We start from the raw sequence: 27,326 nt of genomic DNA on the forward strand, positions 1-27,326 counted from the left end.
CTTCATTGTGGAGTAGAATAGAATGTTTCAGTTGGAAGGGACCTACACCAATCATCTGGGCCAACTGCTGAGCACTTCAGGGCTTACCAAGTTAAAGGATGTTATTAAGGGCACTGTAAATGCCTCTAAAACACTGACAAGCTTGGGGTGTTGACCCCCTCTCCGGGAAGCCTGTAGCTACTCTGGCAAGATAGAAGGGTTATCTGTCAATTACAGATATCTATGTATAGGAAGTGTTTGGATAGTATTATCTGGTGCTGTGCAGATAATAGTGAAAATAACTTTCCGGGACCTGGATAACCGTGACAGGAGTTCTTCTGCTTAGAAGAGGCAGTAGTAGATTAACGGAAGGTGTTCTGCTCAGCTCTGTGATGTGCTTGTGTTAAGGAAGAGCTGGAGAGACCCTCAGAGAAGCGCTTTTGTTAGCGTGTGGCCAGCTGGGCTGCTGTACCTCGCTGTAGCTGTTAAGGCTCCCACAATGTGTTCCTTGCTGACTCATTAAGGTGTGTATGGGGCGGAACATAGCACAGCTTCATTTCAGAAGTACATTCAGGAAAGCCTGTGTTTCGTTTCAGTAGAAGGTCCTTGCCATTTTTCATGTGAGGGCAGCACATGGAGGTTTGTTAGTTGTGAATTGGCTAGAGCTGGTATGTGTAGTTGAGATGTTAAGCAGTGAGAGACAGGAGTCTTTGGGGTTGAGGAGAAGGTAACCAAGAATGCCTTGTGACATTGAAGGTAAGTGGTGACATCTTCAAGGAAATGAGTTGCACCATACTTTCAGAGGCTATATTCTGTGTGTAGACTTACCACATTGATAAGCTTTTGAGTCGCTGAATGCTAAGTAAACATTACACATCCTTTTTATTCAGATATGCATGTGATGTGGAGTTTAGGAATACTTTTTTTTTTTTTTTTGCGTGGCAGATTGGAACCGTAGAGATGTGCAGAAGAGTCAAGAGCAAAACATAATACTTGTGGAATGGGCTGTATGTGATTTAAGTCATTAACATGTTTATGGACTGGAATGATACTGATGCTGATGAGAGGAAGCTGTAAAGAAGTGTAGCTGGAGCAAGAAACGAGGCTGGCAGACTGTTCTGATCATGCATAAAGTTGTGTTGGAGTGTGAGTTGGGATCCCCAGTTCAAGGAAACTGTTGGAAAAGTGGAGGGGGCTGTAGTGGAGGGCTGCCAACGTGCTGTGGAGTCCAGGGCACCTAACTCCCAAGGAGTGGGTGAAAAGTGCTCCCGTGGGAGCCACTTGGAACTCTTGAAGAGCAATTGCAAAGATGAAGATTTGTGTCACTCTTCTTAGTAGTGGCAGATGATACAAGGGCCAGGGGCCCCACGCTGTGGCTTGGGAGGTGCAGGTTGGTTGTTAGGGTAGGCTTGTCCTCTTGGAGGAACAGGATTGCTAGAGAGGTTGAGGATTTGCAGTATTTGGAGGTTTTCAAGACTTTGCTAGCTAAAGGCGTGACTGACCTGATGGAGCCTTGGCAATAGCCTTGCTTTGGGTGGGAGGGTGGAGAAAATGCCCTCCAGATGTCCTGTCTGAGCAGCAGTTTGTGATTAGTCATTGGACTTGCACCATCTTTGATTGGTGTTCAGGTTTTTGGTCCATAAGGAGAGACAGAGTTAGGAAGCTCTGGAAATGCTACATTTTTCTGACTCAGAATCTAGTTTTAGTAAAAAGTCAAATATATTTGACCCAAGTTGCTTTTGTAACTGACACAAGTAGAACAGCATGTTCGATACAGGTGGATCTTAAGTACAATCAGATGAAGATCAGACCAGCTTGTGAGTCCCTGTCAGAGAGGAGAGGAATGGCACTAACATCTAAAAGTACACAGACATTAAGCTTGTATCTTAGCAGAGCTTCACTTTTTTCTTTTTTGGACGGAAGATACTTGTCTTACCTTTTTACTAATAGAATAATGTTTTTTTGAAGTTCCTTTTAATATTGACTTTCTGAAAAATATTAAAAGGAATTTGAGATGATTAGTTTTTGGAGATAATCTGATAGTTATAGCTGGCTAAGTGCCATTGACGATCACCAGTGTAATTTTGATGGGAAAGTGTGTGTGTGTGTATACTGTGAAGATTGGACTAATCTCCAAAAAGCAGTCACCTCTGTTCCTTTTAGTGTGTGTGTGTGTTATATATAAAAATAGTGAACATTTTGTTTGGGTTTTAAATTAGTATTTTTTTCAAATTTGGAGATATACAAAGTAACAGCAAATTAAAAAGAATTCAAACCTGTCACAATATTAATGTATTGAGAAATGGTTGAGGTTTTCAGATACCAGAACCCTCAAAAATCAGCCTCCTAGTTAAAAGACACAGCAAAAATGTTGGTTAAACAACAAAAAACCCCAACCTATATGAGTTAAATGTTGATGAATGAAAACTTGTGTTTGGGAGAAGTAAGGCAGCTGATAAGGAAGCTTTTTTTGTAAAAGAAGGAAGGGGAAAAAAATATTCATTTACATGAGCAGCCAAGAATGACCGGGAATGCAAAAATACTGTTAATGTGGAGAATTGTGAAAAAAAGAAAAACATAAGTGTAGCAGGTATATGCAAGTCAGTTATAAAGTAAGTTAAATTCTAGTGAGGTTGAGTAAATTGTTTGGATTTCAAAAGCTGCCAATAGAAACCTCTGATTGTCAAAAAATAAATCAAGATTTGTATTCGTATACAGCAATAAGGAAATTCAAGAACTGGATTTTAAATTATTTTTTTTAAGGACCTGTTCGAACACTGTTAAAATCATTGAGACTTGATAACTTGGAGGAAAAATTGGAAAGTCCTTTAGGGGTTGTTCCACTTGCAAATGTTGCATTGATCAGATCTTGGAACACTGGAGAGGATTCAAAAATTTTCAAGAAAAGGAATGATGCCAAACAGATTAATTTACTAGGCTGTTAATTAGCGTAAGGCTGAGTGTTCTAAGCTTGCTCAAAAAAATGTGTATAGTGTTGGGTTGCAGTATTTTAAATTTAGGATTGTATTCCATAATCATAGCTTTAAGTCACACATTAGTATTTATCATTTTTCATTTAAACACTTGACTGGTTTTGTTTGGCAAATGTGTCTTGGGATATATTTGTAATTGAAAACTGTATTTCACAGACAGGCCTCATAACCCTATGGTGAATGCTGGAGCAATTGTGATCACGTCTTTAATCAAGGTAAAAAGTTCATTTTTAGTTTCTCTGAGAGTATTTTAATGGAATGTAGAAAAAGTATCTTGTACAGCTTATGAACTGTTTGTGTGCAGTATCTGATGGCAGTTTACTCATTAGCAAGCAGACAGGCTTTGCTGTTTTGGAAGTAGTAACACTTCCAAACAGATGCAGTATTAGACAAGCAGCTCCTAAAAAGTAACAGTGCAGCTGACTGACTTTCTTTTTCCTGAGCATTTTTAGTTTTGTTTCCTTCTTTAACTGCACAACACTTGATAGTCTCTTGAGAGAATTGCCTCACATTTCTTGAATGCCAAGAGTATGTCCTCAGGAATATACTTCATAGCACTTAGAAATATGTTTCTGAAGGTCTGCTGCTCTTACATAGCACAAAGTTACAAGAGTATTTCTTGCTGTGCAGAAGAAATGAAAGATACTATATTTTGTACAGGAGCAATGCAGCTATATTTACTTGTCAGTCTTAATACTGAATTTGTCTGCTATTAACATACTGTACAACTAAATTATGTTTAACTTCTATGTTGCATAGTTTCTGTTGGGATGTTAAATGTGCTTTCTTAAATAAGCGTGTTTGGAAACACCTGTATTTTGCAGAGTAAGCCATAGCTGAATATGACTTCACATCTTTAGTCCATGATCTTGAACCTTTTGGAAAGCTGTATTTTATTTTTCCTTAGAAAATTCTGTATATATCTCTTGAAGTTGTAAATGGCATAAATTCCGTGTAATGCTAATGTTTGCTAGTTACTTTACTAGTATTTTCTGCTTTGCTTTTTTTTTTTTTGGTAGCCACTGGTGCAAAAAGCTATATATATTTTTATTTTTTTTTCCTAAGGGTACCTGCTTAGAATTGTGGGGAACATGTCAGTCCCTTGGAGTTTTGAAGTAGAAAAGTAAATACTCTTACCTCAGAGGTCTAAGATTCTTGTTTACAGCCTTTTTCTTAGTTATGTTTTAAAGTCCATTAGCTACAGTGTGTTTCTTACCTCCTATTTCCAAATTGTTGATTTTAAAATTACTTAGATCATGATTTTCTGTTATTTTATATTTAAAGAAGGTGTAAGAACTCCTGCTTAAAGACATTTATCTTTAATAGCTGTAGGTGAAAGAAAATGGCCTTAAGTATGACAGGTAAATTTATTCACATTTAATATTTTTTAAAGGTTGACTGAGCATTGAAATTCACTTGGATAATAGTGAATTTTAAAACCTGACTTAACACGTTTGTCTGAAATGTCAAAATGTTAGCCCTACTACAACATGCCCTACTGGTCATAAGGCAAAAACACAAGCATGTGCCTCTTGTAGCAGGCACATAGTCCTTGATAAATGGTGTACTTCTGAACAGATAACATAGATTTGTTTACTGCATGCAATTGTGATATTTGTTAGAAGGTTGGGAGATTGTTTTTGCTGGGTGGGTTTTTTTGGGTGTTTTTTTCTTTTCTGTAATGTTCTTATGAAGAGTATTGCATTGCACTATCGTTTTTGCATGTGGTAACTGCACGTCTAATGGACGCATATCTTATCACACTCCATTATTTGTTTTTGGTGTGATTAAAATGTAGAGTATTTTATGTGCTGCTTCCACTAAGATACCCTTTGTCATTTGAATAACTAACCAAACTAAACATATTCTGAAGAAAATTACATAGAGGGTCACAGGTTCAAAGTTACTTAATAGTTATATTTTTCATGAAATAACTTCTTCACAATCTGCAAGTTAACAATATTGCCTAGTAACTATTCAGTGATTAAAATAATTCACATTTATATTTGATCTAATCTTAAGACTTGCTTTTTTTCTGGAAAAGGTGGCTTCAATTAACCCATGCTTTGCCCTCAGTTCCTCTCCATTCATTTTGTTTATTTGAGGTGTTAATTGCATATCTTGAAGACTGTGTATGGCTCCTAGAGTCCAGGAAAATTAAGGGATTATTAAATATGGTTGGATTCACCATGTAGGGCAGATGTATCTAATGATGGCATGTTAATAGCTATGGAGAGATTGTTGCTGTATTTCAGTGTTAAGAATGCTTTTACCTCCTTTGATACTCATTAGTTTATCTCTTCCTGAGAAATTGGTACAGGAAGTCTTTCAAAATTCACATACATTGTACTGAATTTAGCAGCTGTTAGTATGCATGTTCTTGGACACAACTGCTCCTAGACACTGACACAAATTACCATCATAAGAGATGATGCTTGGAGTACAGTATTTTTTTGTTAGAATACGTAACTAGGTAACATTTTTCGGGGAAAAAAGGGTTCTTAGCATCACATACCCAGTTCTGACTGTCTTAAGAATTTGGTATACACTCCTTGGAACAGAGCGTAGACCTGAACTGTAGTGTTCTGTTTAGTCCTTGCCATTTGTAACAATAAATAATGAAGTATATGTGCATGTTAAGTTTTACATTTGTTTGGCTTACCTAGGCATGACTGTATCATACTTTTACCAGCTTAAATGATTCTCCCACTTCCATGTGCTTGGAACTACGGTGTATTTACATTTTAGTGCCTTAACTCATGGCTTTTTCTAACTGTACTTGCATTACACTCCACAGACTGTTCCAGCAATTTAAAGCATGTATCTACAATAAAAATGCTTTAGCAAAAGGACCTAAGGACAAAGCAAAACCCTAAGGACCTTTTCCCTTTGTAATTGTACAGCCATTTGCCTTTATTACTAGTTATGCAAATTACATAGTTACAACAGTTTTCAAATAGCTGTTATCAAAAGAAAATTGTAGTGGCAATTACAGGAGTTTGTGGAAAAGTGATATTCAATAAAATGGTCAATTCTTCCGTGTCTCCAAGGAAATGCAGGTGCTGGAAAGGAGGAGATTCAGGTCCCGTACAGATTTAGTATGGATTCAGTGCTCTGTAACTACTCACATTTCTGTACATCACATTGACTGGAAAAAGTCTTTGTTGCCTGTAGTATGGATAGATTTCAATGCTTTGATCTGTTGTTTTTTCTTAAACTCAACTCTCAAAGCATGTCAGCTCCAGGAGCATCAGTGGTTGTCAGCAATACCCACTTCCATGAATCTTTATTGACCGGGGAGGGTAGCGTGTTAGAGGTACAAATGAGATGAAGGATCCAGAGTGAAATATGTAGAAGGCGGCAGATGGCTGTGGAAGGAATCACCAGAGGACAAGGGACTAATCTTAAGTCATTTTTATGGTATGCTTCAAGATCCCATCTGTAGATAAAAGCTTTCCTAGTCTAACAGCAAAGGTTTGGGCAAATACAGTGTGTATAAATCCTCGAAGTGCTGACAGCCACATGCAGGATCTTATGCAGCCAGTGACGGTAAACTCGACGGCTTGGTGAAGGGAAGTAGTCTGCGGTGATGAATTAACGTGGGAAGCATTTAGACACGTCAGGAGGGCATAGCAATATTCATAGTCCTTGCAAAAATGTGGTGTACAAGAAGATGACAGTGCTGATCTTACTGACGCTGAAAAAAATGAATCCAATGACAGCTTTTCTTTCTTGTATAAAACATGAAGAGGTGTGTATCTGATATGCTGGAGAGCTTTCTAAATATGTCATAAAATAAATGAGGCAGAGTGGTGGGAAAACCTGTCCAGCTGTGCCAAGGGGCTGTTTACTGTCAGGATGCAGTTATTAGGAAACCTATACAGTTACGGTCTAATACCTGAGGGGTGGGAAAATGCATGGTTTGTTGGGTTAATTTGACAATATAGTTACAATAAATAGTACAGCTGTAGCTTAATTGCTCTGTGCTACCCAATCCAGTTATCTTTTCTGATAGACTGATGTGCAAATGTACATACATACCGCTTTAAAACGTGTTGGTGTTGTGATCTTCTCTGCCAGGTATTTTATTTTGCTTGAAGTTTCCTCTTGTTCTGGGTTATTCAGTTTCTTGTAGCAACTAATTTTGGATAGAATGTATGTTCACATTATTCTGCACTTTTTATTATAACTCAAGTGTATTGGATGCTTGACATAGAATATGTACTAGTGGTATTTGAAATTACACGTATTCAGTGGTCACATATGCAAGCATTTAATACTTGAAGGATACAAAAATAATTCTTGCGTGTATTTGAAATAGTAATAGTATTGGTCTTAATGGGTCAAATGCTCTCTGTGACAGTGTGCTCTCAAGTATTTCAGAGCTGAAAACACATCCTAAGCTGTCAAGACAGCCGTTCTCACAGAACAGGCCCAGATTAACAAATAAGGTTAAAAACGTGTGTAAGTACAGAAAACTAAAATAAAGACATTGATAGTTAAGTTAATGTAAGATGCACAATTGTAAGAAAAGAAGTTTCTCGCGCTCTGACATAGCGTTATGATTTTATGGTTTTTTATGTTTTCACCACAGTATAGTGTTAGGCTATAAACTTGGCTTAAAAAAATTCCAGAAAGGAATTTTTGAATAATCTTACATTATTAGGAGATTATAAACTTCTCATGATTCCCATGTTTTTATTAGCTTAGTTTAGATTCAAAATTGAAAAGTTACTTTAACTAGAGACACATGGTAAGAGTTTACGGGGTCTAATTGTATGAACACTGAATGTTGATCCATGAAAAGTGGCTAATACTAGCTACTTTTCTAATAGATATTGCCTAATTGTGTTGCAAGCTCTGGTAAGTATCCGTGGGTCTTTTCTTCGCTATGTACCTGTAGGCATGCAGCCTATGCAGGTGCTTTTATTTTTCTGGTAGAAATACTTTTTATTATTTCTACCTTTTTTTAAGGAGAGCAAAAAAAGGGAAGATCACTAAAACCTGACACAGTCAAAAAATTCAAATTTATGATTGACAGCCATAGTGCCCATTGCGGTTTTAAGTGTTTACAAGATTGTATTGAGCTGTCTTCTGCAAGTTTGAATTTTCTGCCTATCAAACTGCTTCAATCGTAACATTCTCAACTTCATTTTTTATTCATTTAGAAGTGTTTTTTCATATGTATATACACACAAGCATGTGTACAGTAAGTGTGTATATGAACATATGTTCCAGTAAATGTGCTAAGTGTTTGTGGAGTTAGTGCATGGAATGTTTCCTTTGATGTTCTAGGCAGTTGAATTGCACCTGAACTTAAATAAAAATGCTTTTTAAGAGATATTGTTGCAATGCCCCCAAACTCATAGGCTTATGCAGTCAAGCTAAAAATAAGTAGTACTCGTGCAAGAACAGAAGTTTTCTTGTCTGTTGTATTTGTTTAAAATATTACGGAAAAGTGTTCTGAATGTTAGGATTTTATATTTGCACTTGAATTTTAATTGTAGATTGTGTGTTGCCTCTGTGTCTCTTCAGCTTTTTAGGAGGAGCAGCATACCTCTGTCAGCTGCTGAAAGAGGGAAACTAATATGTTGGGGGTTTTAGTCATCATGTGTATGGAAGCGAAGTTTTCTGTTAAATCCCTACTGAAGTCTTGGTCATATGATTACTTAAAAAATTTTAGGTATACGAGCAGTCTAATTTCAGTAACGATGCTTTTGTGTTTGATATAAAGTACCTTTACAAGTGTGTGGAACGTAAAGGACTAAAAATGCATCATCTGAGTTAGCGTACAGATTTTCCTCCCAAAGTACAAGGTTAGATGTGAATTTTTAAAAGAAACCTTTTTTATAACAAGTTGATGTGGAAAGAGTTTGCATTGAGTCTTTTGCCCACCAATTCTGTATGCTGCTAGTAAAGCCAGGTTTTTGTTGAAGGGCTAGGAATTTTTTTTTCAACTGGGCAAAAAAAAAAAAAAGGTGAAATACTATGTATTTATATTTTTGCAGCAAGCATGATCCCTTTCTCCCTCTTTCTTTTTTTTAACCAAAGAACTTGTTTCAATTTATTATACATGTCTAACCATACAATTATCAATGCAGCATCCCATAACTAATGCTGACCCACTTTCCCAGAAAAAGATGTTCATTGTGCATTTGAAAGGTTGAAAAGGTTTTTGTGGTTTAAATGTTGTTACATATTTTACAGCATTAGGATCTATGGAATATTTTGACAACTGCAACAGTTCAATGAAGTTGGTAATTTCTTCTTTTAATTATTTTTCATTGAACAGATTTGGAGTTAAATTTTTAAGACTTGTGTTCTGGTATAATATACAGGAACATTTTGATGAAATGTATCATGAGGGTTTTTTTATCTTATTGCAAATTAGCTAGAGATTATTGCCTTTAAGGATATTGGCCTTTAAGCATAAGGTAACCACTGGCGCATAATATTGACAAAACAGTGTGGTGTTCCTTTCAGCTAGTGATCGTACGTGTATGACTGCACATCCTCTTGTAGATGAGCTGATGCATGGGCTTCAAAGATTTATCTGCAACACCCTAATCCACATACAGAGTGGGAAATGAGACTGGCTTTACGCATTTCATTAAGTAAAGTACTGGTTGATATAAAGCTTCAGTTTTTTCCACTTCCTTCCCCGTTCCCATACTAAATACAGTGCAAGTAGCGTCTTGAATTGTTGGAGATACATTAAGCAGAATTTTGTTACCTAAACGGAGTTATCTTTAATACTAAAATTATTGATAAAAACATCTTCTCCAGATACATTGTTTCCACTTGTGTATGTGTTGCCATTGTTTTTTAAAGCTCCTAAACAAATTCTACTTGGCTACTTCAAAAAAAAATTAAAATCTCCCCCCAGGAGACCATGCGCTGTTTTTTACCTCCCACCCTTCTTTCAGTGTCTTGCTATAGGAATTTGTGAAAGGTCACCTATCAGAGACCTGTAAAGAATTAATACATCTTTAACTGGTAGCTACTAAATTTGAGAATGTTCTTAAGGAGCGGGGTGGGGGTGGGGGGTGGGGGTGGGAATGCCCCAAAATAACACCCCTTGTCCCCCCAAAAAACCCAAGCCAACCAACACTAAGTTTCATTAGTATCCTTGTTGAGTTGGATTTAGATATTTTTTTTACATTGTTAGCACCATGATGAACTCTTACAATGTCAAATTATGTTTTTCTAACAGTTTAATTTTTAGTAAGTAGTACATTAATCAGATTTTTTTAATCAAACCAGATATTTCTTGTTAAATGCAATTATTTTCATAGTAAGGGGTAACACTTTATTTTAAGTCTTCAATCTAAATTCTTAGCATGGGCACTAGCTATGGAAATATTTTAACTTCAGTAGCCTGAACTTTCCTATGCTCAGCTCTGTTGGCAATATCAGAATACCTTTGTGTTACTAATCTGTACAAAGTTAGTGTTTTCATTATAATTATCCTGATTGTTGTTAGTTTTGTATTTTTTGCTTTAACCTACTACATTCACTTATGCTAAACATGTAAAGTTGAACAGAGAGCACTTAAAATAAAGCATACCTTTTTCAGTTTAAATTCATTTTCAACATACAGGTGTTTGCTAAGACTCTTATAGGATTATTTAATTTAAATGATAATTAAAGATTTATTTATCTAACACTTTAGTTTTTTTCATTAATATATGAAATGATCGTAGTACCTTATTCTTAATTTAGCCTCATACCTTAGTTATATGCATTAAAATCCTAATACTTCTAAGTGAACTAACTTCTTTCTTATGTTAACAATTTTTGTAAATTATTTTTTCTTTTCTTGCAGCAAGGAGCAAATAACGCAGAAAAATTTGACTACGTAAGTTAATGTTATATCATTCTTTTTTAACTAAATTAAGTGGTAAAAGTCTCAAGGAATTTCACAAGTGGAAGCTTAGTAATTTTGAATGTTTCCTCTTTTTATCTGTATTTGGCTGTTTAAACATTTAGTGGTTTGGATTGCATTTGTAAAATTGTGTTACAAGATTTAGGGTAAGGCTGGATTGAAAGTTCATCAGTTAAAACTTCTCAATGTCTGAAAACGTTAGCATGCCTTTCCCTCCCCCTCTGTCTCTTAACAGGTGATGCAATTCATGAATAAAATGGCTGGTAATGAGTATGTTGGATTCAGTAATGCTACGTAAGTGGTTTTTATTTACATAATGAAGTTAGGTGGAAAATGCCTCAACTAGTAGTTGACATACTGAGTTTCTGGCAAAGTTCAGTTATTTACGTTGAAACCGTCATTTCATCCCTAATATTAGAGGGTGTCTTTTGGCTTAAAATTCACAAGAACTTCAGTTGTGCATGTCTCTAACATCAGTGTGGCTAAATCTCACGCAGAGGCATTGGTTACCTCTGTGAAGTTCATTATTCTTAGTGCTCTGTTGGTGCTATGGCAGCGAGAGCTGTACGTGCAACTCTTATCTTCCTGGCATTCGTATTAAAAAATAAATTCTGCGTGTCGGTGGCTGCATATCAAATGTTTAGAAAGCATTTGTGTCGGTAACCACGACTGTGTGTATTCAGTTGTCCAAGCTAGTTCACTCCAACTGGGTGTAGTGGGATAAGCTTCTGTGGCAACTCCTGTCCCGTTACTAGAATGTTTGTGTTTGCAAGTAGTGTATCTTTTACGTGCATTTTTACTGAGTTATGTTACGTGTCTCTGAAGTTCACCTTTTTTAAAAAAAAAAAGTTTTGAAGCGTTGTCTTTTTAATTTTTTTTTTATTATTATTTGAAGGTTCCAGTCTGAAAGAGAGAGTGGAGATAGAAACTTTGCAATCGGCTATTACCTGAAAGAAAAAAAGGTTGATCTCTCTTGTTTGTTGTATTTTGAAGACTCTGTGCTGGGTTTTTTTCATAGTCTGAAGATTTTTAGTTTTGCTAATGTACAGCATGGCTTAAATTATTCTTACGCTGTATATACTTTCATACTGTTACTCAAAATACTGTCATTTAGGAAGTGTGATGCTCCTGTCATTTTAACAGAACACCCGTTATCTTCTTCCAGGATCATAGCCATAATAATTTTTTTGTTTGTCATAAAATGTATAATATGTGCTGTAAGGATGACTTCATAAAACTCTTCGATGAGTTTTGCAGTTTGTTGATTTAAATATGCTGAAAGCTGTACTGAAAAATATTTTCATACCTGGCTTATTGAGGTCTCTGCATTGTTATTTTTAAATCTGATGTGATTTCCGTTTCTTCCATTAAAACAAATACTTAATTTAAAATCTGCCTAATGCTTAATATGCTGACAAGAATATAACTTAATTTATGTCTCTCTAAAAGTGATAGTAGAAAGAAAAATAATAACTTTACCTAAAGACTCAATTTTTCTTCCACAGTGCTTTCCTGAAGGCACGGATATGGTTGCTATACTAGACTTCTATTTTCAGGTAACTGACTTGAAAATTGAGACTCTGTAAAGAATTACTATTACAAGCAGTAGAAGTTGATTTGTTCATAGATATAAAGGCTTTAATGGCTTACAGTTAAACTTGTCGGCTTCTGTTAAAACTCTGGAAATGAATGATGTATATTTGCTGTATCCAGTTTTGCTTTTGTTTAGGTGATGTACTTAAGCATCTTCATTGCTAATGCAAAGTAGCAATAGTCTTTACAACACTAGTAGTTAGAAGCTTAAAATGTATTACTTCAGAGAGTTTGACATAATACTTCTGCCTCTTTGGGTTGCTATTCTTTATTGTATTGTGAAGTATGTTAAACTGTGTGTAACTAAAATAGTATATGCATGCTGTATTGTAAGCTCAAGGATAGTGTTATAAAGGAAACAATATTAAGTATCTCCTCCTTTTTGTTTAATTCAATGCTTATGAGTAAAACAAAAGAAACCAGTCATATATATTCTCTCCTCCCCCATTTTTTTTCTTTTTCACTTTCAGCAAGTTATTTGCAACTGTCACAAAGTGAGAATTTGGCAAGTGTGGAGGTATTTCCTCAGTAAGGGTTTCCTAATGTTAAAACATGCTGCGTATAGTTCTCAAGAGGCAGTTCAGGTTGTGTTACTGATTCAGCCAGTCTGGGATAGGTTAAAAAAAAATATTCTCAAAATGAATCTGGTTTTGATTCATGAGACTTGCTCTCATGCAAAATATAAAACAGTGGTTTTTTAAATGCAGATTTAATCTGAGTTTTTTGTATTGGGATGTGCCTGCTCTGATCTTTAGATTGAATGGCTGTTTATGAAGTAAGGTGTCTGTGATTAGCCTTAGTTGACCTCTTGTTGAGTTGGAATCTAGGTATAAGCTAATAGTCTACTCTGAACCTGTTATTACAGAACAAAACTGACAATTTATTTGAATTTACTGTTTAAACATGCTTTTTAAATGCTTCCTATCCCGCTGCCTCAAGTCCTGGTATGCTTCTGAGTGCAAAGTTATTCATACCTTAAGAAATGTCAAAACTAACTTTATTGATGTATTTTAATTTGGCCTTATTTTCATACATTATGACCTCTAATTTCATGACTGCATGTATTTTTCTTCCCCTTGTAAAATCCCTGTTTTACTCCATACTTGCAAAAAGGGCAGCTCATACATGAGTGGCAATTCTCTCTTGTTTTTTTTTTTTTCTTTTCTTTTCCCCCTCACTGTACAATGCTTACTTTCCAACACTCTACTTGGATTCTACTTAAAAGGCTAGTTATTTCTTTTCTTTGGGTTTTCTGTAATGCTCCTTCTTCCCTTGTATAACTGGGAACTTTCTGAACAGGAATAAACTTAGTTTCCTATTATTTCTGTAAAGTGAGGACGGGTTATTCTCATTTTAGAGAACCAAGGTACAAAATGCAGGCGCTTAAGCTGAGAACCTAGAAACACTTTTTTCAAAGTAGGTGATATTGTGTAATACTTCATATGTTTAAAACACAGTTGCCATTTTAGATGCGTCTCTGACAATCTCTTGATTTGCAACTCCAGTTGATTGGACTAGGATGTATTGAGTTTGGCATCCGGAAAGTAAGAATTCCAGGTAGTAACTACTCATGCAAACTTGGCTTAGGTAACTTCATCAAGTATCATGTAATGACTGTTTGGCAAAAGCAAGAATACGAGCACTAGTTTGTTTACTTTTCAGAGTAGCATTTCAGCTTCAGGTTGAAACCAACTTATCTTTTGGTTTCTGCAGAAATGAGGCAGCATCAGGTGATGGCATCATATCACATTTCCTGATGTGTCACCAAAGTATGTATAGTCTGTACTGAAGCAGGGATCCTGGGAGAAACTATCATGTGGTCGTATCATTAATATATCGTAAAGTATATATAAGAGAAAAGTGAAATAAGGCTGCATCAGCAGGAAGTGCTGGTATTAAGACTTGCATGTGCTAGAGTTTGCAGCTTTAAATGTACTATTAATAATGTGTGGGATCTTCTAAGGCTTTAAAAACCCTATCCCACACAAAACAAACTCGACGTTTTTTTTTTTAAAAAACCAAACCAGTCATTTTGTGGCTTTGCCATTGAAGCAGATGCAAAATACTGAGGTTGTTTCCCGGACCTCTTCCTCTCAAAGGAATATAAGGGGGGTGGGGGGAGGTATCAAGCAGATACACTAACCCATGAAAATTAGTGTCCCAAACTGTTAAGAGGGCTTACAAACACTATCGCTGGGATTTGTAAAGTAGGAATATTGAGACCATATTAATTGATGCGACTAGCGTCATCTAACGAATGTTATGCTACAGGTTATTTTATGAGATGTTATTTCTATAGAAATTTCTGTATTTCTATATTGATGATCCTGCTATAGTTGGCCTTGCTGTGCTAGAAGTATCAATTCTTATAATCTCTTACTTCTTTTTCATAAGCTTTGCTCAATAGAAGTAACATGTGAATCAGCAAGTGTGATGGCAGCAACTTTGGCTAACGGTGGCTTTTGCCCGATCACTGGTGAGAGAGTCCTGAGTCCTGAAGCAGTCCGGAATACCCTGAGTTTAATGCATTCCTGTGGCATGTATGACTTTTCAGGGCAGTTTGCCTTCCATGTAAGTAGTTTTCAAATATTATAGCTGACCGGGAAGATTAATCTGTGCTGTTGATTTCCGTGTTCCAGGGCTGGCTGGTTTGCTTCTGGGGGAGAGGAAAGGGTGTTACGTAAATTGTTTAGTAATTGAGCACATTGTGTGGGGAAGTCTCACCTAGGATTCATGGCACTACTAGTACAGCATACCTTATGGCACTTACTGGTCTCTGCCACTTCACATTTGGGAATCCTTTTCATGTAGAAACATAAGTACTGTCCCTTAAAGGCTGTTCACGAGACAAACAGGTCCTGATGCAGACGTAACTGGAAACTATAACTGAAGCAATCCTGCTGGACAGGAGGTAAAGGATAGCAGAAAGCCTTTGCAGACAGTTGCTTTTTCTTCACCAACTCAGGCTCGTGAATTGTCCTCATGTGTTGTGAAAGTGGCTGTCGTATATATTTGCCATGCTTTTGTTTTCCAGCAGCATGTTTCTGTATTTATTGCAAGATGTACTGCATCTTATTTGTGCTTTCAGCACTTTGTTTTGAGCATTTTTAGTTTTTCCTTGTTGTGTACACATTAAATTGATTGTGGTGCTTCACGTGACCTAGAAGGTATTGCTTAGAGAGCTGTGAGGCTGTGTGACAAGTTAGTTCCTATTGGAAAAAAGCAGTAACTCGCTGGATTGTAAATAAGGAGGTGATTGTATACTTTCATGGGCAGACTCTTTTGTTTTCTTGGGTTTTTATTTTTTACCTTTTCCAGTCAAGATTATTTTTGTTACGTATATAGCTTTGTACTACTACCTTGTTGCAAACCGTTTATGGCATACACTTGTGTGCTGCTGCTTAGTTGTAGGTGCTTTTTTTTAAATCTAAAAATACATTTAAATTACCTTTTTCACTGTGTTACTGATTCTCTGTGTTATGGAGAGGAAATAACTATGATCATGTACCTCTTGTTTGCCACAAACTGTGCTTCAGGTTGTTGTCTAAAAAGAGATCAGTAATACTACTTTCCCAGCTCTGAGTGTGTTCCAGACCTATGTTTTATAAATGCTGCATAATAATCTTCAGTAAAATGCTAATGCGTTGTGTTAAAATAGCGAAGAATGTTTGCAGATCACAGTAATTCTGCAATTATTCTATAGGTTGGTCTTCCTGCAAAGTCTGGAGTTGCTGGTGGGATTCTTCTGGTTGTTCCTAATGTCATGGGATTGATGTGCTGGTCACCTCCTTTGGACAAGATGGGCAACAGCGTTAAAGGAATTCACTTTTGTCACGTAAGCAGCACTGCCTTTAGTGGTTTGGTTTTGCCTTGGGGGTTTTTTTTGTTGTTTTGGGGGGTGTGTGTGTTGTTGGTTTTTTTTCTTTGTTTACGGAACTGCAGTTAGTATAGCTGAGTGAACTAGAGTGATTTGTTACTCTTCCGTACATAGCAAGTTTCATCTGATCCAAAGATGAAAGTCGAAGAACAGAGATCTGTATTTTAGTAATAAATAACACTTTAATTCAATGAGATTTAAGAAAATACGATGCCAGAAACAGTGGAGAAATTTATTGTGGAAAAGCTTTGAAAAGGAGCACTTTACTAAGTAATGGAAGAGCTGGTCTCTTGTCCACTGCATTGTAAGCTGAAGGGCTCTGCTTACAGACTTCTCTTCCTCTCCATTCACGAGGTGAACAATTTTCAAAACATTGGAAATGCAGCTTGTGTTTCATTGTAACGAGAGAAAGATTGTAATGAAATATTGCTATTCTGATGTATATTTTTAAACTGATTTTTGTAAACAGTCTGATATAAAATATGTCTTCATAGATCAAGCCCTGTTGTTGGGCGAGCTTTTCCTAGCTTCGTCTCTTGCTTTTGAAAGGGCTGTGGGCAGCCTGTTGATAGCAGCATTAGAAGCAGGAGAGATTTTGGAGAGTACTTTGTAATGATTAATAAAGAGTTTTTTCTAGGAGAGGAGAATGGAAAAAATACTACCTGCCTTTTTTATTTTTTCTCTAAAACTACCTTGCAATACTGATTAAGTAATAATAAGTGCAGAGGGAGGGAAAAGTCTCCAAAAAAAGGGAATAGTAGGATATCTAGAGCCTCACAGGAAACGTAAGATTATTGGTAATGCTTTGGAAGTTACAGGCATAACTAGACACTTTTTTTTTTCTTCTCCCTTCTTCCCTCCCCCCCCTTCTTTTTGTAAAACTAGTGATGACAGTTAAGCTGCAGTGATACTAGTTTGGGTGGACTTCAGTTCGTAGGGTGAACACTTGTATAACTAGTCTTCACTTAGCTTATTGACAACAGCATGGGATTTACAGTACGCAAGGGTTTAGTTTGTGTGGATGAGCAGCAGTTAAAACTTTTTATATACTCCTATTTATCTAACACCTGTACAGCTGCAAATTAAGAGTACTAAGAAGTTACCAATCCAGGTTTAAATATTAATGTTCCATGTGAAATGGTCTTGATAATTTAAATGTGAAATCATAGAACAGTAGGTAGGTGAAGGATTTACTGCATTTATTCTGTATTATAATTAGACCTAAAAACTGATAGATGATCATGGCGTACAAGTAACGTGAATGCAACATTCACTTTTAAAAATGCAACAGCATAGTGAAGTTCTGTAGTTATGACCTTCCAGTCAAACTGAATTAAACTCTATTGTCACACATTTTCTTTTTTCATCCTTTTGATTGAAGTTTTATGTGCTAGACTAGCCCAGATTATTCTTCCTGTCCCTGAAGCATTTCATACAGCTGGAGTAGAAATACATTAAACAAGTAGTAATTAGCAAAATATCTGGTTTTGTACTACTTTAAAAAGGAGTTTAAAGGTGTTATTAGAGCTTAATCATACCACTGTATTATGTTCAAAGGGCCTTACAGTCATTGGTATTGATTTATTTAATAAGCTTCTCTTACTACTAGTTCAGGTGTTGGTAGGTTATGATGTAAAACATAAGTGGTAGTATTATCACAATCTCACGTGCATTTGACTATCATATACAAATAATAATGTGTGTTCTCTAAATATTTGCAGGATCTGGTTTCTCTGTGCAATTTCCATAACTACGATAATTTGAGACACTTTGCAAAAAAGCTTGATCCTCGCAGAGAAGGTGGTGATCAGCGGGTAAGTTAATACGTGTGTTTAGTGAGTATCGCTTGTAGACGTCAGAAGAAATACAGAAAGTTCTCTAAATGCAAAACTGCTCAATGACATGTATTGCATCAAAGCTTTCAGATTACCTAGTTTACATTATTAGTGGACACTTACCTGGGTGGACCACACTATCACAGGGCTTTGTACAGCAGAATTTCGGATTCGATTTGTACCTCCATTTCATGCAGTTCATCTCCCTTGCTAGACTAAGTATATGGTATCTGGAAAAGTTACAAAGAGTTTTACTGTACTGGTTGCCTTTAATAAAGATTTGACCAGCTGGTGGGCTTAGCCTGTCTGTTCTGTGCTGCAGTGCATGGGATGTATGTTTAGCATTTTCTCACAGTGATATCTCTGAGACCACATGACTTGCTGAGAGTTGCACAGGCAGTGAATTTAGGCGTTCTAGTGCTGTAGGCAAGTGCCTGTTACTAAGGAAGCGGTCTGGGAATGAGCTGAATCCACTCCACCTACATCATGTACGAAAGATAAAAGTGTGAGGGTGCTTGAGATCAGGAAAACCTCTTTGCTTTTATTACCACTAATGTTTTAACTAAGGCATGAAGTTTTCAATAGGAAAAGATACAGTAGAATGATCTTTAAAGTGCTTCTATTTGCATGTATACATCTAACAAATACCTGATTTGGAATTTGAATTTTTTGATAACTGGAAAAGAGAAAATAACAGTTTGTGTGAAGAGGTGAAAAACTTGAGTCTGTTAGCATTGACTGCAAGTATGGATTTTTTTAATTTTTTTTTCCTTCAAATACACTAATAAATAATGTATGTTGCTTGAACAACTAGCATTCCTTTGGACCAATGGACTATGAGAATCTCCAGCAAGAACTTGCTTTAAAAGAAACAGTATGGAAAAAAGTGTCACCTGAATCAAACGAGGACATCTCCAGAACCGTAGTGTATAGAATGGAAGGTCGGGGAGAGCAAAACTAAATGAATGGGTTCTAGTTTCATTAAATTCTTCATTTTAAAGATCCTCAAGCATCTCTAGATTTAACTTTTATTTGAATATTGTTTACCTGGTGTTTCATTTATATATACATTTTGTGTAAATTCTGTATGCTATACCAAAAAGACTGTCAAAATTCACGGGCCGGGGCTGGGGGCGGGGGGGCGGGGGGAAGCACATGCAAACAACAAAACCCAAACCTGTTAACTGGCTTTTGTAGTTACTTAAAACATATTAGAAAAAGGTAAATCTGAATGTTTTCAAAGATATACCACTTTTGTGTATATCTGTTAACTTTTGTTCATATCTGAGAATTTTAAGTAAATTAACTTTAGAGCTAAGCAAGAACTTACGTGTCTTCTGATCAGGGTCAGCAGGTAAAGATAAAAGAATTTTAATTAAAATATAAAGTAAAATAGCATCAACAAAATACAGCAAATTCATGAATCTCTAAATAATTGTATATTAAGTGGAGATAGGTTCTGAATCATTACCATATCCTTGGTTTTTTGTTGTTGTTGTTGTTTGTTTGTTTGTTGTTGGTTTTTTTTTTAATATGAGCTTTCAAATTGCTTTGAACAGAAATGGATCCTTTGGATCTGCCAGGCTGGCAAAGTTTGGTGGTTTGTTCTTTTTTTTTTTTTTTTTTTTTTATCAGACCTTTAGTAATTAATACTAACATTAAAATAAAAAAAGCAAAAATGACTGGGGAGGACTGGGAGAAGGGGGAAGAAAAACCTGCCTTGTTTGCAGGTTAACTAATGCAGCAGAAAGATTTCTTACCAAACTATTTTGAGTGTCTTGCTAGCGGCTTGTACTGCCAGCTGGTAGTTATGACTCAGAAGTCTGCCTTACTAATAATGCTGTGCTCCACCCTCGAGAGGAATGTAAGCAATCTGGGTTTTAGAGTAGTAACCAACAGAGTAGTGAGCAGGACGTATTTTCAGAGTCAAGCAGATAGTTAGATATTATTAAAGCTGTTTACAATTAACTTATTTTTCAACCCCAAATGCATGTGCGTGTTCATATATGAGGTCAGAGGTTCCATTTACTTACACGTGAGCAAATGTTTAAAAAGTGATTATTAATTGTTACTTTTAAAAATGATAGTGAGTTTGCACTGCTGTCAGCTTGCTGAGAAACAGGACTTGCGTTCTTCTACAGGCAGCCGCACCAGTTCATCTGCATAATTTGATAATTTTGAATCTCTTGAGTAGGGTGTAGTTTGCAATGGTTGTATATAAGCTTCGAATAGGCTCAGTAGGCGGTGCTGGACAGAGGGCACAGGCTTGCTAAATTCTTGACCTTGTAGCTATTAGATTATTAATGATGCTAAAAATCTCAGACAATTATTCTGTAGAAGTTTTAACCCTTTATAAGTTTGTAGATAGTTTGAGACATCCCACCCCCAGTACACATTACGCAGAGTCCTGGTTTATAAAACTGCAGAGAACTTGTCCAGGTAGTGATGAGTGGTGTTAGCTCGCTGAGGATTTTTAAGAGCCAGTGACAGATAATTCCTTAATAACACCTCCAACCCTTCTCCCTGCCCCCCCTCCCCCAATCCTCCTCCCTTTTTAGTTTATCTAAAACTCCAAAGAGCATTCATATGTGAGTTCCGCATAAGGGAGGAGTTAGGTTTTTCCTGCCCCTGTTTTTTGACCCATCTGGATGTTTATGAATTCAGGAAGATGCATAAAGCAAAGCTGATGTTCTCTGTGAAAGCAAGCTGTTCTTAATTACTCGTGTTTAGGTATGGATAGTCTTGCATAAGCATTTGAAGTAAGCTCTGACTAAACCCTGAATAATCTTCATTGTCTAGCAGTGTATTGTCAAAGGATGGGTTTCCTGTCTTTGAAGCCTAGATTAAAATGTTTAAGCAAAAGAATACAGAACATCAATTTTCAGTGAATTTGAAGTCCTGCTGGGATGAAGAGGTAAATCTGTGGTGCAGATGTCAGTAATAAACGTCAGTCATAAATTGCTGAATAATAGCTGGTTTATAATCTTATCGTGGATGATAAGGTTAGATTTGTCAGTGCTTATCTTGAAAATAAAGTAAAGGCAAAGTCTTGAATTACAAAAGTTTCACCTGTTTGAGGATTTTACAGTAAACTAGTAGTTACAGAGACACAACAGGTGTTCAGACCCTGCAGGGTTACATGTCTTTACCTGAGGGACCCTCAGTTGCAAGAGGGACCATAATGTGTCTGTGCTGCTAATGAAAAGTATTTACAGTGATGACATGTTGCAGGTGAAATTACTGATTTAATTAAAAAAGGAAGATGTATGATGCAAGATTTGCTTGATCTAATCCCACATATCGTTTTCTGAGGTTTAGTACTATTTGAATGTAATTCTAAAAATGTGGTTGAGGATGGAAAATTGTTCCATCTGGGTTTCAACTTGAAAATAAAACCTTTAACCATATTTATGTTTGGCAGTGACATACAAAACTTGTGGTAGAGGCAAATCGTGCATGGGAAATATAAAAGTAAGGAAACTACTAGGTCTTAAATACGCATAATAAGACTATTTAGGTTACAGCTTACAAAAGCTTTACGAGAGAGAGATTACAGTTCTGTAATATATGCTTTAGAAGCCCGTCTCAGAATTTAAGCCAGCCTCTAGTTAGGAGGGGTCAGGAGGAGACTCCTTTGGACCAGTTGGTAACTTGCCTGCACTTCACAGTTCCTTGGTCTGGCCGGCCGTGTCTGCAGGTGGCTTTTACTGCTGGCAGGGTACGCGGCTAGCGGGGACCATGGCAGGGGCTGCCAGGACGCCTGCGTCCCCTTGGGTGAGCGGGTCTGGAAGAATGTGGCGATAGAGGCTAGTCATTGAATGTCTGAAGTCTGCAACGGTTTTAGTGTTCACCTGTGCTACAGTAAATAGCAATTCTTGATATTCAAGCATTTTAGCTGTTTGTTTGTTTTTCTTTGTCAGCATCATTAACATTTCATTAGAAATGTAAATGCTTTTTAAAATTTTATTTTAAGCATTTGTGTTGTACCTTTTGGCTCAGTTGTTAAGTTACCTGTCTCATTTTCCATTTTTCATTTGCATTGTATGTTATTTATGTATCCAATTTCCAGCATGCTTATTTTTGTATTGTTTAATAAATTTATTTTAAGCTGATTTTTATTGTATTTTTTTTCCCTCAATGGAGAACAGGTTTGTTCAAATACATTTTTGAGACTGAAGTGAGATAGCGAGCACTCCGTTCTAAAAGAGAGAAAAAGTTCTGGAAAAGTAGGTGGAATAAGCAGATTTTGTTAAACCAGTCATTGAAAATCTTCCCAAGATTTCTTAAACATTTTGTACAATAATCTAATTATTTTTCTCTTTGTACTGTTATCTTGGAAAGTTGAAAGCAAATATCAAAGTAGCAAAACTTTCTCACTGTGACTTTTCTAATAAAAATGTCACGGTGCAGTAGGGTATTAATGTCCCTGCGTATTTGTGTGGTTTTAAAGATACTAATTCAGTCACTTGGAAAATACATGGTTAATGGTACCAGCGCCAGGGTGGCGACTGTAGATCCTGAGCTCTATGAAGTGAAAAATACAGCTTGTAATTACGTATAGCAAGGATGGTGGTCCAAACCCCACATCCTTGTGTAGTAGCAGTAGTAGGATCTGAACAATGGTTTGTTGAATCTGGGTTCCTGGCAAAGCACTTGCCCTTTGTCACAGGCTTACGTGTCTTTCTGTGAAAATTTATTTCAGAGACTGAATAGTAGATGTATTTATAATGTGGTGATTCCGAGGCAAGATTTTGTCACTGGAGATCTGCCTGTACTGAGGATGGCCGTAATTATTAATTTAACTTTTCTGTAGATTGATTTATAAACTGCAGTTACTTGTACTGTGTTTCTAAAATTGGCTTTATGTTCCTTGTACATAAAATACCACGTATCAAAAGAGTGTATTCTCTGAAAGTCGTAAAGACAAGGAAGGGTGGAAGAGTAGTAGATACAAAGAGGGAACCACCGGTGATCTACTATGGAATTATTTTGGCTCTCACATTTTGTTTTTCATTGTGCAATTTTGTCAAAAGACCAGTGGGTGGGCAGATGAATAAAAAGGCAACGGAGTCAGAAGAGGGTGGGCGGGGGGGGGACTATAGAGTATGTTGGTTTTTCATTGTTCTTATTTCTTGTGGTCTTGATACATACATGTCATTGATGCACAATAATTAGCTGTAAGCAAAGTAGTTAATTATGAGCTTCATAATTGGCGTGTAATGTTTTGGTAGGCTTTTACTGTTTTACTGTTTTATTTTTGTGTATTGTTTAAATATTTCTCTAGTTTTCTGGTGGGAGTTCAGAAGCAGTTACTGTAGTGAAAGAACAGACTTTTCAGTGCAGTTCTTCCTGGGATGCCTAGATACACCTAATACATTATCTTCAGTGCGGAGTCTCTTTGAGGAATTGGAATGTCACAGAAAGGTTATAGTAGTTGCAGGCATGGCAAGAGTCTTTAAAGCAGGCAGAAAAATAACTAAACTTTACCTTTTTTTTTTTTGATCTTGCTAGTATCTTCTGTTCCACGCTTCTTGTCCGGTCTAGCAAACTCATGACTAAGTAGTGTGTATAATGATGTGCATTTAAAGGATGGGTCATGCACCGTCCTGTGTTCTTTCAGGAATTTACATCCTGCTATGTGGAATAGTTTGTTGCAGTCTAAATTATTAAACTACCTAATTTAAATCAAGCAATTTCTGATTTACCATTTGCTCCTTCTAGAGAATACTGCGTGCAAAATAGAAATGCCCTCTTCCCTTTTGGTTTTCATGCAAGTAGAATTTGATGTTATTACCGGCGTCTAATACTGCTTTATGCAGACTTTTGATACCGCTTGAACGCTTCACATTTAGAAGTGTTTGCAAGACTTGAGTGGCAGAGCTCTGCACAGAGTTCAGTTACTTCTGAAAATGCACGTGCAATAGCAGGCCTTGTGTAGTGTTAATCTGAAGCTGCAGTTTAACTAAATGCAGCCTTACAATAGACTTCAGGCTGGCAAAAGTGTGCCGGTGGGAAGTTTGCTGGTTTTTTTGGTTTGGTTTGTTTTCTTGGGGTTTTTGCACCAGTTTAAGTAGTTTAAACAGAACTTAATTTAGGTAATGAAGCTGACGTGGATGCGTGACCTAGAGTGAGGCTGTTAACTGGACCATGGAGATTTTTAAGAAGGAAGAGACAGGCATGTTTACACGTTGGGAGAATAATAGACGTTTTGACACCTCGGCACTAAGGCTGATGAGGAAACAGGGTTGGAGGAAGGACAAGGGGAAAAGAAAATAATTCTAGAATGCTTTTCTACTGTCAAAAATGTTCCAGCCAGCCCTTACTTCCATGTATTTCATTTATGCAGCAGGCACGTGGGGGACCACATCTCTTGTTAAGGCAATGCTTCCTGGTTTAGCTGCTGCTCTGCTCTGCTCTTGACCTAGCTGGCACGTAGCTGGTGCCTTCTGTGGGGCCCTCTGCATGCTCTCCTGGCTTGTAGAAGGCAAAAGCTGTCCTCTGCATATTTTCTTTCCAGATGTCCTCTGACCCCTTTAGCTGATCAGTTACAGCTACCAGTTAGGTAGCACTGTTATTTTGTAAGTTACGGGCAGTTGGTAGTACCGCTGCTAGAGATCAGCGTATGTGAATTTCACAGTTACTTGGTCAGACTTGGAATGCAGTCTGACTTCTTTTGGTTTTGGTCCTCTCTATTCATGCTTCTGTTAATCTGGTTGGCATCATGATTTTTCAGTGAAATTGCATGAGTTTGATTCTTACTTTTATATTGCTGAATATTCTGAAAATTTGAAATAATTGTTTTGGTAATGCAGTCAACAAATACCTTATTTTCTTTGTAAAGTTCTTTAATAGCTAGGTGCTATCATTAAGTAGGCTTTTCCCTTGAGCTGCCGAACAGCTGGTGTACAGAATTTGAAGTTTGCACGTGTTACTACAGATCTTGTGCAGCCTGTAACATGGGAACTTACCTTACTATATCCCTTCTTAAATCAGGTCAGTTTTACTTGGCTGGTGATGATCATCGTAACCCTTTTGTATGAAGTGCAGGAGGTTCTAGTGCCTGTAAGCAACCCAAGAATTGAAACCATAAGGTCGTATAGCTTGGAAAGGATCTGTGGAGATCAGTCGGTCCAGCCTCCTGCTCGGAGCAGGATCTAACATCGGTTAGATCACGTTGCTCAGGGACTTGGCCGGTCAGGTGTTGAAAACCTCCAAGGATGGGGTTTCAGTAATCTTACTGGGTAACCTGTCCCTGTGCTTTACCGCTTTTATCAAATATACTATTTTTTTTTCCTAACCTCCAGCTGAAATTTCCCTTTCTTTAGCTTGTGATGGGGACTCTTCACTGTGCATGATGAGCTTACTGTCCTGTGGCAACCTGTTGGCCTTTAGGGAGTCCTAGAAGTGGCAGAGGTAAAAAACGGCTTTTGGTCAGCAATGGCAAACGTTTTCACCTCCTGCTGTATTTTCCTACTGGATCCTAAATTATTTTTTTTTATTATATCACTGAAAATAAAGTGATTTAAGGACTTTAAAATGCCATATTCACTTGATTTTTCTATTCAAGCGTAAAAGGCTAAATGCAAACGTGGAAGTATATTATTTGCTGAGGGACAGCATGTTACTGTTGGGACCTCTTGTGATCAGAGCTCTTATCAAACAATGAACGGAGAACACAAGTGGGGTGATAGGAAGAGATAATGTTGCTTGTTTCCTGTTGATGTCATTCACTAGTCCAGCTTTTTCCTTGAAGCAGGCAACTTCATTGTTTGCCTAGAAATTACTCATTCCGTATCAATTTTTTTGGCCTGTTAGATCTGGTTTTGGTTATATATGTAGCTTTGGCTTTCTGTATGGGAGGTGCATTTCATGCTGCTTTTAAAGGGCTTCTCTTTTAAACTTCTCCAACCTTTAATTATGGCAAGACAGCTAATTAAAATTAGTAATTTCGGTCTGAGAATGAGTTGTTCTGATCAAACAGGTTTAAAAAAGAAAAGAAAAGCCACCTATGCCATTGCCGAAAAGGGTCAAGAATTATGATTTAGGACATGGGGAAGCAGGCTGAACAGCTGAGTACACTTGCCCCATCTAGCAAAGGCTGATGGGGAATAATACGACTGTTCCCGTGGTATGGAGATAAAGCCATGGAGGCACAAGAACTGTTTAAGCTAAGAAATATTTCCAATGCAAGGAAAGCAGGTCCTGAATAAGTAGTCTAAAAATTAGGAGGTTTATAGAAACACGTTCCTAATAGCTTAGAAACAACTGTCCCAACAGGAGCAGAGTGCAGTTTTCTGTTAAGATTTCCCCTATTCTGCTTTCAGCCTGTAAGGTGTAGTCAGTCTCTTGCTAGTAAAGTTTCAGTAAGCATCTTTGGGAACATCCTCCTCTATTTTGGGAACAATTCCAGTTCCAAGTCCTGTAGTTAAGAGGAAACTGTTGTCCGTAATTTGTGAAGTACCTACAGCCTGGGAAGCGGGAGCGTTATTCTACTCGGTTGTGTGGGTATCAGTTGTAGTCAATAGGTCCTTGAAAAGGCAGACGTTCTTTTGTCCTGTCTGCTTAATACAGCTAGCGTCAGTAAAGCGCCCATCAGCATTCTGCTTTATTCATGGGACTGTGGTTGATCCCAGTCCTTTGGTCCCAAATCTTGCAGTGTTAGTAATGTCTGTATCCACTACTTCAAAGGCTCTTGTTTTTTTCCTGCACCCAGAGTCAACTGCTCGGTGTTCATTCCCCTTGTTAAGGTTTCTGTATGCTTTTTGTTGCAGAAGTGTTTGCAGGGATTAGCGTATGAAAGGGCCGAACAGAAACTACCAAAGTCTGCATCATGAGATGGTGATGACCCTAAGATTCCTGTAATAGTTTACTACAAGAATTATTATTTTACTGGTTTGAAACTTGCAGTCGAACTTGCAGGCAAAACTTCGTTACTGATAAGAAATGCTGCAAAAGTTTGACAACAGAGTCAGTTAAAGCCTTTGAAAGAGGGTCCTTCATTTTCTTTCCCATAACTTTGATGCTTTGGACATGGCAGCAAGATTCAAGTATTTTTGCCCAAACTACTGATGGGAAATGCATACCACCTAAAACTGGAAATTCGCTTGGCCTTCATCTTCAGACTTGAAGGGTGAAAGTCTTTGTGCCTTTTCAACCTCAAATGT

At 37.1% G+C, this 27,326-nt stretch overlaps 1 protein-coding gene across 2 annotated transcripts in view; it reads left to right on the forward strand.

The window, feature by feature from the left end:
* GLS (glutaminase) overlaps positions 1-27,326 on the forward strand; it is a 66,491-nt gene that overhangs the window by 20,982 nt on the left and 18,183 nt on the right. The window contains exons 7-15 of one of the 2 annotated variants that reach the window (XM_037398106.1): positions 3,129-3,187; positions 10,798-10,830; positions 11,093-11,151; positions 11,753-11,819; positions 12,363-12,413; positions 14,845-15,021; positions 16,154-16,285; positions 18,049-18,141; positions 18,977-19,171. In XM_037398106.1, the coding sequence (XP_037254003.1) occupies positions 3,129-3,187; positions 10,798-10,830; positions 11,093-11,151; positions 11,753-11,819; positions 12,363-12,413; positions 14,845-15,021; positions 16,154-16,285; positions 18,049-18,141; positions 18,977-19,123 (818 nt within the window). In that variant the 3' untranslated portion in view covers positions 19,124-19,171. Of the gene's footprint in view, positions 1-3,128; positions 3,188-10,797; positions 10,831-11,092; positions 11,152-11,752; positions 11,820-12,362; positions 12,414-14,844; positions 15,022-16,153; positions 16,286-18,048; positions 18,142-18,976; positions 19,172-27,326 lie in introns of those variants that run through there. The other variant, XM_037398105.1, reaches the window with a different exon arrangement.

This window comes from Falco rusticolus, chromosome 8 (assembly GCF_015220075.1).
Source record: "Falco rusticolus isolate bFalRus1 chromosome 8, bFalRus1.pri, whole genome shotgun sequence".
In the NCBI taxonomy this organism is placed as follows: domain Eukaryota; kingdom Metazoa; phylum Chordata; class Aves; order Falconiformes; family Falconidae; genus Falco; species Falco rusticolus.